Source organism: Nyctibius grandis, chromosome 6, assembly GCF_013368605.1.
Source record: "Nyctibius grandis isolate bNycGra1 chromosome 6, bNycGra1.pri, whole genome shotgun sequence".
NCBI classification, from domain to species: domain Eukaryota; kingdom Metazoa; phylum Chordata; class Aves; order Nyctibiiformes; family Nyctibiidae; genus Nyctibius; species Nyctibius grandis.
In genome coordinates this window covers 38,888,236-38,905,975 of record NC_090663.1, presented here as the reverse complement: position 1 = coordinate 38,905,975, position 17,740 = coordinate 38,888,236, and the positions used below count along the sequence as shown (strand labels likewise).

Below are 17,740 nucleotides of genomic sequence, written 5' to 3'. Positions count from 1 at the left end.
TTTTTTTTTAAATCTATGTTTCTTCTATCATGTGTTCACTGTCACTGTCATACCTTGAATAAAAAAAAATAGGTTGATGACATTATAAAGTTTACAATGATTGCTCAAATCTTCAGGGAACTGGATCTCTCCCTGTGACATTAAACAATTTACAAAACTCCAGGAACAACGATTCCAATATCAAGAAGCTATTAATTTTCATCATTTTCATAATTTCACAGGTGTCAAATCTTAATCCATTATGCCCAAGTATATTATGCTGCATAGTTCCTCGCTGACTTGCTGTGGGCTAATTATTGATGGTTCACTACATTCTATTAAAACCTCTATCTAATCTGTCTGTCAAATGGAAATGAATTAACAGAGAGAAGTTGCCAAAATGACTACTTGAGATCCTTTAAAAAATACAAAAGAAAAAGATGTTCTGTTTCCCCTCCATCCCATAGGTCATTCTGAACACTGCCTCTTGAGCAATGTTTTTGTTTTGCTTCTTCAGTTTACCTTTTGTTTTTACTAATAAGCACCACCCTTCATACAGACATCAACTTGAATCTTCAAATTATTTTGAAAGAATGATATGTTTATGGATATATTAATCAGTTATTTAAGAAGACAGCAATTCTGCAGTCACTGCTTTGGGAATATACTTGCACCCAGTTACACGGACATAGAATTTATGCTGTAGTCACGATCGTATCACTAACCTGAAACATTGCTTTGTCTCACTGAAAGGGGAAGGTAAGCCTCCTGCTAAATGTACTCGAGGAGACTGTGCTTTGCCCTTTGCCATACTGTCTGCCTCCATGACCTTGCAGTAGATTCACAATTTCTATAAATTGTGGCTGAAAAAATTACCATCCCCTTCTTTCTTGCTCCTCTCAGTACTTACGGTCTTGATTAAGAAGTAAAACAGAACAGTTTTAAGAAGCAGCTACATTAGATGTCCATTATTCCACAGCGACAACTCACAGCCTGAAATACCCACTTAAAAGGGCATCTTCTGTTTTTACTAAGAGGGAGGTAATCCCTGGCCCAAAGCCACATCTGACACCTGTATGTGGCAAATGCATCTGTTACTGCAGCTTAACCCTACAGGGGTAATGAACAAGAGGCCACAGGCAAACAATTTCTCTCTCTCGATGCGCACATATGGCTTGAGGCAGCAGTATGTGCAGAATCCTCCAGCCAGGTCTGAGCCAGAGTCACAGGCACTGTGTATTTACATGACCACAGTGTTGTATCTAACCTAATTAGCACCATGTCCAACCTAATTAGCACCACCTACCAACAGGGTTAAGCACTTTGGGTGCAGCAGCACTCATATGCAAGTCTACAGCTGCTCCTTCTTATTCTGCAGGTAACTCAATGAGTATGTGCTCTGTTAAGTCCTGTGCTCTGTTGTATGGTGTAGAGGTGCCCTCTGTCATGTTAATTTTTTTAAATAGCTAACACAGATAATTTCATTTTATTGCTTCCAAGGCAATATGAAGCTTCACTCACTGCTGTTTTTCCATACCTTTTCTATTTAACTGAACAGGAAAAAATGCTTAGCATACCAATATACAAGGACAAAACATGTTTAGGATATGCTTCTACATGTGTCTAAAAAGAACACAAACAATGAAAACAACTAGGTGAAAAGAAATCCCTAAGTCTCTATGCTCAGCTGCTCATGTAAGCGCTGAGTCTCTGCTATCTTGTCTCTGGGGCACTAATTTACAATTCTGTAAGATGTTACAGTAAACTGCTTAGTAGCACTTCTATGTCCGTTTGCACAAGCATGAATGATGATCCAAGGTGTGAAGCAACAGAAAATCAGCCTCCGGTATTTATATATGACCTTAGGAAGTACATTTCCTTCAGGGCATAGCTTTGGGAATTTTTATTTTCCAAAAAAAAGATTCTGTGGCAGTTTAATCCCTTTTAGCTTCTCAAATAAACTGATAGGGTATGCCCATTTCAAGCTAATACATGGAGACAATAAGTGTCATAATGAAATCCAAAATTCATACAAGCAACTAAACTGAGCATTATCAGCTGGCAGTTTACCATGTGTGTCATGGTAGAAGAAATCTTGAGATTTGAAGGATGCAGCAATTGCTTCAGGGAGGGTATTGCATATGTTGAAGGTGACCAAAAGGACATCATTAACACAGCTATGAGAAAAGCAGATGGACTAGATATGGAGGATGAGAGAGAAGAGGACAGCAGATGACAGGAAAAGGCAAAGTTGTGAAGTGTTGTGGTGCAATTGAGAACACAGCTGAGCTGACAGAGCATCCAGCCGCTGCTGAGCGGGTGGGCTCCATGGTACTCGGCAGAACAGCCAGGCAAACAAGAAGAAGTGAGTACTTCTGTGCCAGGTTAGCTCCCACAACTGGCTCACTGGGGTGAGATAAGCACCGGTGCTGGCACATGGGAAGTGCCAGGAACCAACCCATGACAAGGGTGAGGAAGGAGGCACAGCACTACCCTTTCCGCAGCAGCTAGCTATTAGCTTGGCTTAGCTCTATCACCAAAATCAGGTCACGGCTCAACAGCTAGCAACAGCCCTACAGAAACCAGCATAAGCCATTGCTGCTCTGCAATCCCACATCTCTCACCACTCGTCTCTGCCCCAGACCCCTCAGTTGCACCAGCAGAAGTGTTGCCTGATAGACTAGACTGAAGAAATAAGCTGGTTGAAAAAGGTGCCTCTCCTCCCTCCCCCACGCTGCTTTTCAGCCAAATCAGGTTCCTAATCTGGTTTACCACACAACAGAACAAAACAACTGTGCCAGCAAACTAGCAGGCATATCAAAGAGACAGGAGGGAATGCCTGGGAGCACAGACTGTCTTAGGCCAGCACAGCTGCCAAAAAAATTGTCAAACTGCACTCTCAGATGGCTGGAGGGCTTGCGGAGATAGGGAAATCTATGGAGATATACTAAAGAGGTAAGTACAAAAAGGAGCCACAGAAAGAGGCCAGGGACATAAGTGCAAGAATAGTGTTTCAAGGGACCTTTTTCACAGGTCACGTCAGGCATAGGGAAAAAAGCTGTCATAAGCAGGTTGAGAGATAACAAAAGCCTAAAAAAGCATATCTGTGATGTGGACAGAGATAAGAAGAGACTTTAGAGAAGAAAAGGAAACAAAATTCATATACATCAAGATAAACAGGTCAAAAAAGAGAGTGGAGTCAAAGATGACTCCCAGGTTATAGGTCTGATTGACAGAGAGTAATTGTGTGCTTTCCAGGCAGGATCACAAAGTCCCTACCCAGGAAAAAACAGGGGTCCTTGTGTGGGGACTGCAGATGAAGTTTCAAGTCGGGAGGTTCTCTGAAATACTATACAACATTTCCCCAACAGGTGGAAGCTTTTAATTCTGAATGAATTCCTATGTAGTTTTTTCAAATGAGCTTAAAAGCTAACATAGTTGCACTTGCTCATAATGGTAGAAGTGGTGAGTACTGACAGCATTGCCGTGGACGACAGGGACCAAAAATTCTTCAGATGTTTTGCAAACCTTCACATAAGGATTCAGAATGGCCCAAAGCTGCATCTTTACCTTGTTGAGGGGAGAAGAGGTATTCGGATTCAGAAACCTTGATTCTGCCTCCACTGTAATTTTGCTACTGTCAAAACCTAGAACTACAGCCTGGAGTGTGTAAGAGCTGATTTTGATGACAAATTATTACATTAGGATGGAAAACGAGTCCACATTTGTCTATTTCAGTAATGGAATGAAAAAGTGAGCCACTCACGTTTTGGAGTTCTACTCAACTTCTGTTTCCATCTTGTCTCCTTCAGTGCCATCCAGTGGTATTAATGTGAAATACCACGCCTATGCACAGGATGGATATACAAAAATACCACAGCACACAAACCAGCTCTGTATTTTAAGGAGGTGCTGTTCACACCAGGTTAACTGCAGATTGTCAGGGATATTGGTATAACAATAGTGAAAAACAGAACCATGATTTTCAATAGCAATAATTCAAATTAGATCTGACATTGTTGCCTGGAGTCTCAGGAAAGCTCCTTATATAATTTCTAATATAATTTCTATATTATTTGTGCCTGCAAAATATGTAGCACATACAAAATTCATACTGGTACAGCATGCTATAAAGATTTAATAGCATCCATTTATGTAATGCACCTATCCACTACCCAAGCCAATAAAATATTAGTTGTAATTTTTCTTTTCCTCCAAGGCATGAATAGTCTGACTGAAGGAGCAGGGGTATCTAGATTTATAGGTGCTTACACTCTCAATAATACAAGTATTTTTAAAACATATTCACACATATCTATATTGTATTACATGTGAGTGTGTATGTAGACATGCATATATATGCACACACACAAATAAAAGTTCAGTATGTTATAGCCTCATAATAGATTCTTTCTTCAGATAACACCTCCGTGCCCTTTTAGTGCTTTCCTGAATCCTCTTGAATTACAATGAACTCGTGCCAATATTTGCATTAAGATTCCTCAGGCTGTTTTCTTGCTTTTTTTTTCCCTAGGGTAGAGCTGTCTGCCAAAGGCCTAAGGCTTCCCACCTAAAAAAATTTTAAAGGTGACTTGCAAGATGGATTTCTGCAAACAAATGGATTTATACCTCTTTTCTTCCCTTATAGCACACAGAAAAGACAAGAAAATATCTTATACTAAATTAGAACAGCAGAATATTTTCTTAGTCTTACTTACCCTAGCAGATGTCTACCACAATGGAAAAAAACACTGAAATGCTAATGTCTCTGTGCTCCCCGAGCTTTAACTTTTCTTTCTCTAAGTCTGTTCAAATCCCAGTGGTTCCTCTGTCAATACTCCCCTTCCTGTCACAGCTTGTCCCCAGAGTCAAGACTTGATTCTGTTTGATTTTGCCCGCTTTACCAACGTGCTCTCATTCTTCTGGTTTCCTCACTGGCTTCCACATCTATCCTCTCTCATTTCTTAGTCCTAGGCTCCTGGCATACAGTCCTCCTTCAATTCCTCATCTATATGTACTTGTCCCCTTGCCTTGAACTTGTTCTCCTTCATTTCGCCTTGAGAATTCAATTTCCTTCCTCACCTAATCCCAGCATCCTATCCCTGTTACTCTCATGTTAAGCTTTTCTGCCCCCTAGTAGTTTCAGTCTCACCATATCCTCTGCCTCCATCCTTACTGATTCCCTCCCCTCAGTCAGGTCCATGTCCCCTCACCATTCCTATCAAACACACTTAAGCATCTGTGAAGAGGAGAAAACAGTGGCTTTTTGGGAGCATAGGGGATGGTCTCTATAGCCTCACTTCCAGTCCATAGTGGCAAACAGAGGGGTCTACCCCACAGCTGGGGTAGACTTGACTGCAGTAGTAGCAAGGATGGTGAGGACACATGCTAAGTCAGCGATGTGGAAAATTCATTTCTTCAAAGGCTTATAAATTATGTTAAGTGTAATCAGAAGATCAGACAACCCCCTCCCCATTCAGTTTTTCATTACAAATTCCAAGTCTGCTCTAGAGCATAAAGGCATTTAAGCACTTCAAAGATAAGATCTCCACAATATTTTGTCCTAGACAAAGCCCTTTCTTTTCTGCCTTTGTTCTTAGATCATGTTTGTAGCAGGAAAGTCATCCTAAACTTCCACCCTCAGTATGGAAAATTTCACACCAAGCCATGCACATTTAGCAAGTGGCACGCTACCTAAAGCATAGTTTAGCAAGGAAAACTTAGCAACTGGTATGCTACCTTTAGCTGTAGTTAAAGCTTAACAAACTCATTTAAAGGAAAACAACTGACAACCCTATTGTAGGCATTGTTATATATATCAAGTATAACATACTACTAAATGCAAAAATACTATTTAAGCTAGTAATAAGAGCACATATATGTAAAAGAAAACTATTATCAATTAAGCTCTTTATTTTTACCTTTAGTTTTATCCACTGCAATTATGCAATACGTTTTCCTCAGCTGAGAAATCTCAGAAGAGTGATTTTGTAATCCAGAGCTGCTTACAGTAGCATAACAACAGTTGCGTAACTGTGGTGAAATAAAAACACAGATTTACTCTAACTTCCCGTCCATTGACAAGCCTACTTAGTCATTAATGCTCTTTTAGCAAGTATTTTCTTTTATTCCAAAGATTAGGTTACTGAACAGTAATGACTGGCTACCTTGGCTCACGCAGACACATCTCCCTGGAAGTGCTGTCCCTTGCCTGGCTAGGAGACCTTCAACGATCTGCTCCAGCAGACACACATGCTATCTTAGGAAACAGCAAAATGTCTCTTCCCCATCCTTCTTCAAGCTGCATTTCTAATGAACTTAGGCCAGGACTCTCAGGTGGTCACTTATTACTTATAGCAGGGACCATCCGACAGATGGTACTCAGAGGATTTATTGTGCCAGGCCAGTAAGATCCCATTGTCATTGCCTTTCTGCGGCACTAGCTCTGAGCTTTATCTTTGCCTTGCTGTGATGTTAAGGGCACGCTTCTCATATTAAGTTGAATAAAGAGTGTCACTTTACATTAACCTTAACTGCACAGAGCATAATTGAACTCAATGGGGCTGCTGCCCTCTGTGTTTCAGCGGAACTTGACTTTGAAAAAATAATAATTCACTGGTTTACAAAGGCAGAAAAAACCTTACTTTATTATAGAGGAAGTGCAGGTGCAATACTGTGATTATAGATACTGGTATGGTTCGCCTTGAGATTTTAGTTATATCTTGCCAAAAGAAGCTATTATCAAGCCCCAAATGACTAACACGACTACTATCAATGTGGCATTTAGAAGTTCCTTCCCTAGTGGGAACAAAAACATCTCTTTTCTTCCAATGTTGAAAATTAAATGCACAGTATTAGCACCATCAATGAGGTGTTTAACTTCAAAATTGCCTTTCCTGGTGAGAATGAAAATGCTACTTGTTTCCTTTTTTTAAAATTAACAGCAGTGTTTTTCTCTCTTTTCTACTATACGCACTTGTTTAATCAACCAAAGACACAGTATGTCTCTAGTGCTCAGAGAGCATTGCAGGTATCCACCTATGTTTGTCTGTGGGTGCACGTGTGTGACGCCCCACGCTCCAAGGCTGGGATCTAGCCTGTTTCCAGTATGATTCAAGCACACAATAATAAAGTAGAAAAAATATGCCTGGAAAAAACAGGTAGGGAAGACAAAAGGCTCGATTTTGGTTTAAGTCATCTTTGTACCAACAACAAGGCTACATTGATGCAGAAGGAGCATTAGAGAAAATTAACCCAAAATTAACAGCGTAAGGTGCCAGAAAGGTACCAGACCATAAAAGTTGCTCACTACAGCAAAAAACTGTTGTGAGCCATTCTCGAGTGTGCAGGACTGTCCTCTGACTTTTCTCCATCTCTCACCTATGTTTGTGTTCACGTGTATGGTCAGTGGGCAAGTAGGTGAAAAGGCTCTCAGTTCATTTGTCCTCCAAAATTGGGCAAGAAAAAGTTGTTCTAATCAGTCCTTGAGCAACTCTAGGACCAGAATAACGTATCATGCTTTGTAGCTGTGCTGAGTCTCCAACACTCTCTAGATTGATGCTTTTGGAGGAGTCCAGGACACACAGGTGAGTCCATATAATCATATACACGTGGGGTGACCAAGACCAGACACAAAACTCTGAAATGTGGAGGCCTACCTCTGATGTTTGGCATCAGGAGATGTCATTCACCCAGCAGCACCAGAATATGACTTCTGGGGATCCCTCTGAGTGTACGGGATTGTCCCATCACCCACTGGAGTCTAACCTTCCCCAGCTCCTACTCTTAACTGGTATATGACCAGCTTAACAGGGACTAGTCCTCAGTTGCTTCACTTGGCAGTTCAGATGGTTGTGGAGGAGGACAGGGCATTCAAGGCTATGCTGTTTGCTCTGCTACCTTTGCAAGAGTACAGGCAGTCTCGCTACAGCCACCCAGGCCTGTCTGAATTCCTGCTGTCCCTGGGGGGCAGAACTCAAGCCTGGGTCAAGTCTCAGCTGGCTTTGTTAGAAAGCAAACTGGTTCATTGAAGAGTGTGAACAAAGAGGCTGGCAGCGTGGATGATCTCGGCTTGAGTGCAAACTCAAACCTGTATTCCATTCACCATTCCCTTCTAGGGTCTGTGTTGACCGTGAAGTCAAGAATCATGGTATCACAGACTCAGAGGTCTAGGAGATAGGCCCACTCATTTCCAGGTGGAAACCCTACTATGACAGATCACGCCCTTCACATATTTCAGGCTACATTACCAGCTAACCACATGCAGGACTGATACAACTAACACCTAGAAACAGATGGGTAACACTACACCAGTGGTGACCACAGTGCCATTTCTAAACCTTCTGACATTGTTTCTAAACATACCCATTGCTCCGAGACCCCCACACCAGAGAGTATACAAACTTCCCACCCTTTTCTTCCTCTACATGCAAATACAAAACAGTAGTGAGTTTGTCAGGTCCCATCGAACTCACTACTGCTCGCTCACTCTGTCACTGAATTATTCTTGCCAATCCACAAGATAACATTGTGTGGGCTGATCAAGAAACTGAAGGAAAAGCACTTCCCCTCTAACAATGAATACAAAGCAAAAGTGAATTGCACTATTTTTTTCTGGCTTAGTTTCCTTAATAAACTACTACACAACAATGTCCAGGAAATAAGACATTAAAGTCACTTAAGGAGAAACACTCCTTCCTTAAATGCAATCTGTCTTTTAGTTCACTTCATGATGACATGTAGGTGTTAAAAATTGAAAAATTAAGCAAGCACAGACTTCTAATTCAGGAGGAAAAATCAATACAGCTCTCCTGGGACAGCCCTTTGGAATTCAAAACTCTCTCCTCTGTTGCAGTAATTCAGCAAGCACCATCTCGGCAGACTGAAGCTTGTGATATTTTCACAGTGTGCTTATTACTCTTTCACACAGAATTCTCCAACTGGTTTTGAATCAAATTCTGGGGTGAACTTTTGCAACATAAAGACAGCCTACAGAGTTACATGAGCGATTATCTGAACCCTTTATAGCCAGCAGCCCTTACACTTAGAACCCCCCATTTAATGTTCCTCCAAAATGCTACAACAACCCACTTCTTTCTCACTACCTTCCTGTTGCACACCAAGGAGGTAAAAACACGAACTGATCCCATGAACTCTGACCCCAGCAAGGCTGGAGTGAATCCGTAAGCTGAATGATGAAACAAAAAGCAATGCTTTTGTTCATGCTTTTACCAGGCAGAATATAAAGTGGGTAACCACGCCTGTACCACCTCTTTTCCCCTAGCACCCCAAATATCTGAGAGAAGAATGGGGACACAGGCAGTCTGTCATAGGCTCGAGGGCTGAGGATGGCAGACGAGCAGCTCTCCAGAAGCTTACACTCCTCTAAGTATGAGCCTGAAGGCAACAACATGTGCGCGGTATCCACACGTGCACTATGAAAAAGCTCAGGCTTCAGCTACAGTACAAAAAAAAGAAGAAGAAAAGAAGCCAAACCCAACCCCATCCCTGGTCAGTATGAAAGTGCCTGTAATGGAGTACGCTCAAACGGTCATGGGGTGCATGGGCCCCTCACTACAAGAAAGACATTGAGGTGCTGGAGCGAATCCAAAGAAGGGCAATGAAGCTGGTGAAGGGTCTAGAGAACAAGTCTTACGAGGAGCGGCTGAGGGAACTGGGGCTGTTTAGCCTGGAGAAAAGGAGGCTCAGGGGAGATCTTATTGCTGTCTACAAGTACCTGAAAGGAGGTTACAGAGAGGTGAGGGTCAGTCCCTTCTCCCAAGAGTAACAAGCGATAGGATGAGAGGAAACAGCCTCAAGTTTGCCAGGGGAGGTTTAGATTGGATATCAGGAAAAATTTCTTCACAGTAAGGGTTATCAAGCAGTGGAACAGGCTGCCCAGGGAAGTGGTGGAGTCACCATCCCTTGAGGTATTTAAAAGGCGAGTAGATGTGGCGCTTAGGGACATGGTTTAGGGATATTGTTTAGCGGTTGACTTGGTAGTGTTAGGTTGATGGTTGGACTCGATGATCTTAAAGGTCCTTTCCGACCAAGACAATTCTGTGATTCTGAGGGTAGACGTGCTGCCCGCGACCCCACAGCCAGCAGGAAGCCCTGTCCCGTCGCGCCCTGAGGGACTGGCCCGGCCCCGCCCCGCGCCCGCCCGCCGGCCGTTAGGGCGGGGCGGGGCGGGGCGGGGCGCGCGCAGCACCCCCTCAGGCCGCCGGCAGCACGAGCGTCCCCTCGCTCCTCCCCCTCGAGCGCCGCAACGCCGCCTGGGGCGGTGGCTGGCTGCCGCGCGCGCCGGTTGTGAGGTCATCCCGCGCGGCCGGAAGGAGCGGAGCGGTTGTTTCCGTTGTGCGGGGGGCGGAGGCGGGCCCCGCGCGGCGGCGGCGGCGGCGGCGGCCATGGCGGCGGGGAAGGCGGCGGCCGAGCCCCTGGGGCGCACGGCGGAGGAGGTGGCTTGGGCGGAGATGCTGCGCGGGGCCTGCGAGCCCGAGCACCACTGGCGGCACCGCCGGGAGTTCCTGCTGCGCAACGTCGGGGAGCGGCCGGCGGCGGGCAGCGCCCAGCTGCAGCGCCTGGTGTCCCTCTCCATGGTGTGGGCCAACCACGTCTTCCTGGGCTGCCGGTGAGTGCGGGCCGGGGCGGCGGGCCCCGCGGGGTGTGCGGGCGGGCGGCGCGGCCGCCTGACGGCACCTCTCCCCGACTCTCCCCTTGTCGCCCCTCCAGGTACCCGCCGCAGGTCATGGAGAAGGCGCTGGAAATGGCCGAAGGCATCCAAGTGACCGGCGCGCCTGTCCGCACCACGAGAGATGAACTGGTTGCCAAGGTGAAGAAAAGAGGCATATCAAGTAGCAATGGTTAGCAGATCATAGCTGTGACAATACATAGGAGTCTAGAAAATGCGTGTTTTTGAATGTTCTCCGTTTACCTCGGGCTTAGAAAGTAGTCGAAATAAATAATTTACTTTTTAAACTCCTTGTTAATCGTTTCCCTTCTCTCTGCTATTTCTCCTCATATAAAACCTGTCAAATAGATGTAATGCATAAGTATTCCGTTGGTAATCATAGAATCATAGGATGGTTTGGGTTGGAAAGGACCTTAAAGATCATCTAGTTCCAACCCCCCTGCCATGGGCAGGGAAAATGTAGAGCTCATGTTTTGAATTTGTGCAACTGGTGCATTTTAAGCTGGTTGTTTTTTGATGCGATATAGACTCTTGTACTCCAGCTTAGATGTATTATTAAGATGTATTCTTTGCTTTTAGCACTAGTCAGATGTTGCTTTGTGAGAAACTTACTTTCTTAAAGAAATTCTTAAAAGTGGTGTTTTAAAGATATTTTTATGATATTAGTAGACAAAATACACTTTCTTTTTTAGGTCAGATAGTCTGTTTAATGTACTTTGGTCACTTTTGGTTTGGACTTCAAGAATACAAATACATATTTACCTGCAGGTCCCAAACCAAAACCTGAAATCTTGCACCTGACTATTTTTAGTTTTTTGTCAAAAAATACTAAAATATTCTGAAATAGTAGGTTAATACTTGAGATTGCAGTTCAAGGTGTATTCCCAATATACACCTTTTATATTCACAGAGGTTATTGCTAGAAGTTTTTAGAAAACAGATAATTGTCTCTAGATGGATATTTCATAGTGCAGAAATTGGAGGATAACATACTTTACTTGTTTTGCAGAAGGGGTAGAGGAGCCCTCCAAGAAGCGAGCTGTTGAGAAAAGTAAAGAGTCTAAGGATACTGGAAAGGATCTGAAAATAACCAAGGCAGAAGCCCCAAAGGAAACAGAGAGCACATTGCCAAAAAAGCAGGAAAAAGATACTAGCAAAAATCCAGAAAGCTCCCAGTCAATTTGCAGTTCTAATCAAGAAATGGTCACAGCATCAGACATAGAAACAGGAGGAAAACCTGCTAATGCTGAAAATGCTACTGAGCAAAATCCATCTTCATCTGAAAAAGACTCAGGAGAGAAGCCATGCTCAAATCCACCGAAGGAAAGCCAGTGTGAAAATGTGCAGTCACCTGAAAAGAAAACTACAGTAAGTGCAGTGCCGCCAGCTGCCAAGGGTGCCCCGCAGGCGGCGGCGGTGCCGCCAGCTGCCAAGGGTGCCCCGCAGGCGGCGGCGGTGGTGCCGCCAGCTGCCAAGAGTGCCCCGCAGGCGGCGGCGGTGGTGCCGCCAGCTGCCAAGAGTGCCCCGCAGGCGGCGGCGGTGGTGCCGCCAGCTGCCAAGAGTGCCCCGCAGGCGGCGGCGGTGCCGCCGGCTGCCAAGAGCAGCCTGCAGGCAGATGCAGTGGCAGCGGTGGTGCCACCGGCTGCCAAGAGCAGCCCGCAGGCAGAGGCAATGGCAGCGGCAGTGCCACCAACCACCAAGAACACCCCACAGGCAGCAACAGTGCCACTAGCTGCCAAGAGCACCCCACAAACAAGTGCTGCATTGCTGTCTTCCAAAACCCAAACGAGCGCCCCAGCGTCAGTATCCAAGAGCGGCGCTCAGGCGGGCACCTCGCTGCTGCTGGCCCCCAAAAGCGGCGCTCAGGCGGGCACCTCGCTGCTGCTGGCCTCCAAGAGCACTGCTAAGGCAGGCTCCTCGCTCCTGGCCTCCAAGAGCAGTGCCGAGGTGGCTGCCTCGTTGCTGGCCGCTCGGAGTGGCACTCAGCAGGGATCCTCACTGCTGACTTCCAAGAGCAGCACTCAGGCGGCTGCTTCGCTGCTGGCCACTCGGGGCGGCGCTCAGCAAGGTCCGTCATCACTGGCCTCCCGGGGTGGAGCCCAGGCAGGTGCTTCCCCGCTGACCTCCAAGGGTGGCACACAGGCAGGTTCACCACAGCTTGCCTCCAAGAGTGGCTCGCAGGCAGGTGCAAGCCCTGCTAAGGCTTTGTGCAAACCATTAACCAGCGAAGATGCAAAGGAAAGACAACCTTTTTTCAACAGACTATACAAAGCTGTAGCCTGGAAGCTGGTTGCTGTTGGAGGCTTCAGTCCTAACGTAAATCATGCAGAACTTCTGAACTCATCTATTCAGTCTGTAAAAGCTACGTTAGATGTTGCTTTTGTTCCCCTGAAGGAACTTGCAGACTTGCCTCAAAATAAGAGCTCTCTAGAAAATATAGTTTGTGAACTGAGGTGCAAGTCTGTCTACTTGGGTACCGGCTGCGGTAAAAGTATGGAAAACGCCAAAGCGGTTGCTTCAAGAGAAGCTTTGAAATTATTCCTCAAGAAGAAAGTTATTGTGAAGATATGTAAGAGAAAATACAAAGGTAGTGAAATTGAAGATTTGGTACTTCTGGATGAAGAATCAAAACCTTCGAATTTACCTCCAGCTTTAAGAAATCCTCGTGAGATCTTGTAGGGGAGAACCGCGGTTTGTACCGCGTATAGTGTTTCAACACAAGGACTGAAGGTTAATTTTGTACTTTAAAAATGTAGGCTTCCAGATATTTTGTATTTCTCAGTTTTGCAAGACAATGATAGTCCTTTCACTTGGTAGCAATTGTATAAAACTTGTTAGAGATGACAAGTGTGCATTTAAAGGTATGCCTTAATATATAGCACACTAGTGTGCTGTTTTATTTGCAAAATAGTCTACCTAATTCTTATATTTTTAATTAGATGATTAAGGTACAGTTTGCTGTTTAAAACCTGACAGTTTTGTAATTCTTACAATTTGATGGCAGTGTGCTCAATTGTCTACCATGTCTTTTTTTAGCCACATGGAAGTATGTATATAGGGACCATAATACTTGAATGATTGAAAGTTGTTTAAAAATTTCAATCAAAAAGTTGAATCATCTGTTTCAGGCGTGTTGCTCATAATGTTCACTGTTGCTCATACTAGAAGAGAAAATAGATGGTTGACTATTTTTACGGGATGTTTTTGTAACACAATATAAATGACACCCGGTTCCCATTTAACATTATACTAGCAGGTTAGATCCCATTTAGCATTACACTGGCAAATTACCAATTAGCAGTCAAGTCACAGCTGCTTCAGCCACCAAAACTCTGTAAGCAGATTTAATTTACATTGTGAAGCATCATTTACATTTTTTCAAATAAACTTGGATTTCTATACTAAGCATATTTTGACTGCTACTAAAACAATAAAACCTCTGGGATATGCTTTTATAGTACTTTGGTTTTGGCTATTTAAATATTCCAGCCATTTCAATAACTTTGCAAAGAAAAAAGAAGAAAAGCTTTACTTTGAGTGGCTTCGAGGTGTAATCCCACAAGGATGAGTTGTTTTCTTCGGATGCATAGCTGAAATACTGTAAAACTGGTAGAGTGGACCTATAGAATATCTCTTTCTACTTTGGTAACACTTACCAAGATAAGCAAAATGAAGACGCTGCTGTCTGCTAGAGACAGCGAACATATTGTAAAGCGCTTACGCTAATTGAGCCTTTCCTTTGCTACGTTTTTACGCTGTGTACAGAATGGTTTGAAGCAAAGAAAGCGGGAGATTACCTTTTATTTTCAATGTTACTGGAATACCTGCACAAACTGCATGTTTTGATTTATTGGGTAATGACATGTAATTGTAAAAACATAATGTCTTCAGTGCTATTTTGAATTAATCTTGTCCAGTTACAGTAGTTAGCATCATTTAATGGAGACCTTACACTTGACTGATCTGTTGATTGAGTACTACCGCAGTGAATAGGAATTCCTGGGATCTCTGTAGTATATACGTCCACGTAGAGACTTCCAAGTTGTGTTGTGATTTTGAGACTAAACCACGGTGGTGTCATTACACTGTGCCCTGCTTGATTTTGAACAGCAGTGGCTGTCCAGTCCGTAGCACCTGAAGCCTGCGAGGCGCTCGCACTTCTCGATGGCCATTTGAGAACTTCCTCCATCTGACTGCTGTGCTTCTGCCCCCAGTCACCCTTCGCTCTAGTTAGGTTTCTCCGGAGTTCCCCCTCGGTGTTCCTGGAGCACCACCTGGCATTGAGAACACAATGCATTCCGTTGCATCTCACATGGTTAAGAACTGGTGTGTGCTTCTGTATTTAGGAGCTGTGGTATCCATGCCAGGAGGCATGAGATGTGTTTTCAAATCCTCACCCTGTTCAGGTGGAGAGACAGTGACTGTTTTTGCGGGGCAGGAGTTGCATGCTGTGCCCTCTGAAGTACAGCTTTTCTAGCTGTCAGTTCGGGCATCTCCAGATCTCTGGGTGAGAATTGCAGCACATGTTGCAATGTGTTTCCCGCCTGTACAGCGAAGCTCGCAGTATTGACTGACCTCAGGGGGGTGTTAGGGTAACTGTGTTAAGAGACTGAGGTGCTAGATGCCTTTTTTAAAAGTCCTGACTTAAGCTTACTTTTTAAAAAATTTTTGAATGTTCTTCCTCTTTGGTGTTTGGTTGTGATTCATTAAAGGCCGAGTCTGTAGCTACTCTTAATAGAAACTGAGAGTTGAAGTGTGTTATTTTTATTTCACATTCTGCACGGAAAGCAGCTCAACAAGCAGATTCCAACACAGGAGTGAATAAGCATTAAGTATTTGAATGAGAATTTATTAACATTTCATTAACCCTAAAGGAAGAAAGAAGAATTTCAAAGAACTGGCTGTGGGAAGAAGTGTTTGTGCAGTCCTGTCAGCTGTAAAACCTCTGGTTCTCCCTGCCAGGTACCATTCTGGTCTCTAGCAGTTGGGATGCTGGTCTTTTAATTGTCAGACCTTGCTGACGAGGATGGGCTAGAACAAATGCACTGACACTGTAGGTGTGCAGAGTTGTCTCGGGGGGACAAAGGAAACCAACCAACTGGAAGAAAAACCCTGTTTTTTCTGCGGGAGAACAGGAAATTGCAGTAATTAAAATCGGCTCCTGTTTCCCCTGAGGGCTGCTAGAGCAGCTGGCGTACGGCTGGTTGGTTCCCTGCGGCCCGCTACCCCGCGGGCCGCCGGTACCGGGTGACAGTGCACCCACCGGGTCGGGCGGCCCCCGGTGAAAGCTCGTTTCTTCCAGCCTGCAGGGGAACGACGTGATGAGGAGCGCTGACCACAAGGCGGCGCTAGAGCGTCCCGCCGGTGGGGCTCCCGCCCTGCTGGCGGCAGCGCGGGAGGTGTGGCTCCGCGCTCAGCAGCCGCTCCTGCTTCCCGCCTCGGGGGCGGAGCCTCGGAGCTCTATTTGCATAATATATTCGTGGGGCGGAGTCGCGGCGGCGGTGGCCCTCTCAGTGGGGCCGGTATCGCGGAGGCTCGGGAGCGTGGCGCTGCTCGGGGGCGACTGGGCGGCCTCCCCGTCTGTGCACCGTCTGCGGGGACCAGCCAAGGACCAAACGAAGCAGTAAGAGGTCCTCGCCCTGCGCTGCAGGGCCTCCCGCCTGCCGCCTCATATAAGGCGGCGGCACCGCAGAGTCGATGCCGGGATGTTCTGAAGACCTGCTCGCTAGGCCACGCACGGAGAACATGGGTTTCTCATGGGCCCCGCGCCCGCCTAGGGGAAAGTCCCCGGACCGCCGGCAGAGAGTGCCGCGCGCTACCCGCGCGCTCGCCCGCCCCCACCTCACGCATTCGCCGCCGAGACGCCCCCGGGCCGAGCGGGTGAGCGCGGGGCGGGCTCTCGTCACGGCCACAGAGACGCAGGTAGTGCGCTGGCGCACGCGCACCAACAGAACGGGGCTCACTCTCAGGCCATCCCCTTTTGCCAGCCCGGCTCCCCTTCGGGCGGCGCACGGGGCGGCGGAGCACCGATGGGAAGCCTCTGCCCCGGCGCAGCAGAGCCGTTTGCAGAAAGAGCCAAGCACGGGTGGGGACACGCTGCTTCCCCGGCAGCGGCTCCGGCTGGCAGGACGCGTGGCCTCGCGCCCCCTTCTCCTCATACCCGCTGGGCTTCAGGGTGCCTCGTGAGGTACAGGCTGAGTGCGGGAGGCGCTCGCCTGATGAGCGTCGGTCCCTGCCCGAAAAGCCTTTCCTTCCTTTCCCGCCCCAGGAAGAAGCAGGAGGCCAGATGGAACTGTCTTGTCGCGTTCGTTTGCACCACGCAGAAGTTAGAACATCAAACGCAGGAGAGTCTGGTGCGTATACCAGCGACAGCACAAAAGCTGACAGAGCACAGACATCACGCCTCTCCAGCGCAGCAGCCACTTACACACACCCTGCTCTGCAGGGCGTACCCCTGCTCTCCCCTGCTCACCTGCACCTCCTCAGAGGATGCCGGCAGCTCAGACCGCCGACTGCCACCAGTGTTACCTGACCACTCTAGGCAGGTTTCTAGGCTTACGCTCCCTGGTACCACATGAGATGCTGCTGCCTGCAGCAATCATGCACTAAGTACTGGCCGTGCCAATAAACTGAATTAATTTCATCAGCAGTGCTGTTATTGCCTCTAGTATGTCAAGCAAATAAGGCATCACCGTGCTCGACTCCATGGAGTTAAGCCCTCTACTGCCCTGCACTGGTGTCTGGGTATGAAACACGACAGAAGAGCACTGGCAGAGATCCCCAAAATAACACCAAGTTCAGGCATCTCAGGCCCAAAAACTGTAATTAATGCTCCCCTTAGCCAGGCAGCACCCAAGAGGCCCAGAGCCAACACTTCCTCTGGTTCATGCTCTCTCTTAGTATTTATGAAGCTCCTGTGGTGAGCCCAGGTCTGCTAAACCAGCAGGGTCTTTCTTTTCGGTCAAGCGACAGGCACGTGGCCTGTATGCAGGCAATGTACAGCGTGCACACCCCGCTGGCTTCCAACATCTGCCGTTCTTCTTCCAGCAATATCCTCACGGTGACACCTTT

The 17,740-nt window shown here is 46.3% G+C and overlaps 1 protein-coding gene across 2 annotated transcripts; it reads left to right on the top strand.

The window, feature by feature from the left end:
* The first annotated feature begins 10,376 nt into the window (after positions 1-10,376).
* Positions 10,377-15,410, top strand: CDKN2AIP (CDKN2A interacting protein). 2 transcript variants are annotated; one of them, XM_068404142.1, is made up of 4 exons: positions 10,377-10,609; positions 10,711-10,841; positions 11,679-12,753; positions 12,793-15,410. In XM_068404142.1, the coding sequence occupies exons 1-4, from the start codon at positions 10,386-10,388 to the stop codon at positions 13,346-13,348; spliced, it is 1,986 nt and encodes a 661-aa protein (XP_068260243.1). In that variant the 5' UTR covers positions 10,377-10,385; the 3' UTR covers positions 13,349-15,410. The 2 variants fall into 2 exon arrangements, with proteins under 2 accessions (XP_068260243.1, XP_068260242.1); XM_068404141.1 differs by having other exon boundaries at positions 11,679-15,410.
* Positions 15,411-17,740: the final 2,330 nt, after the last annotated feature.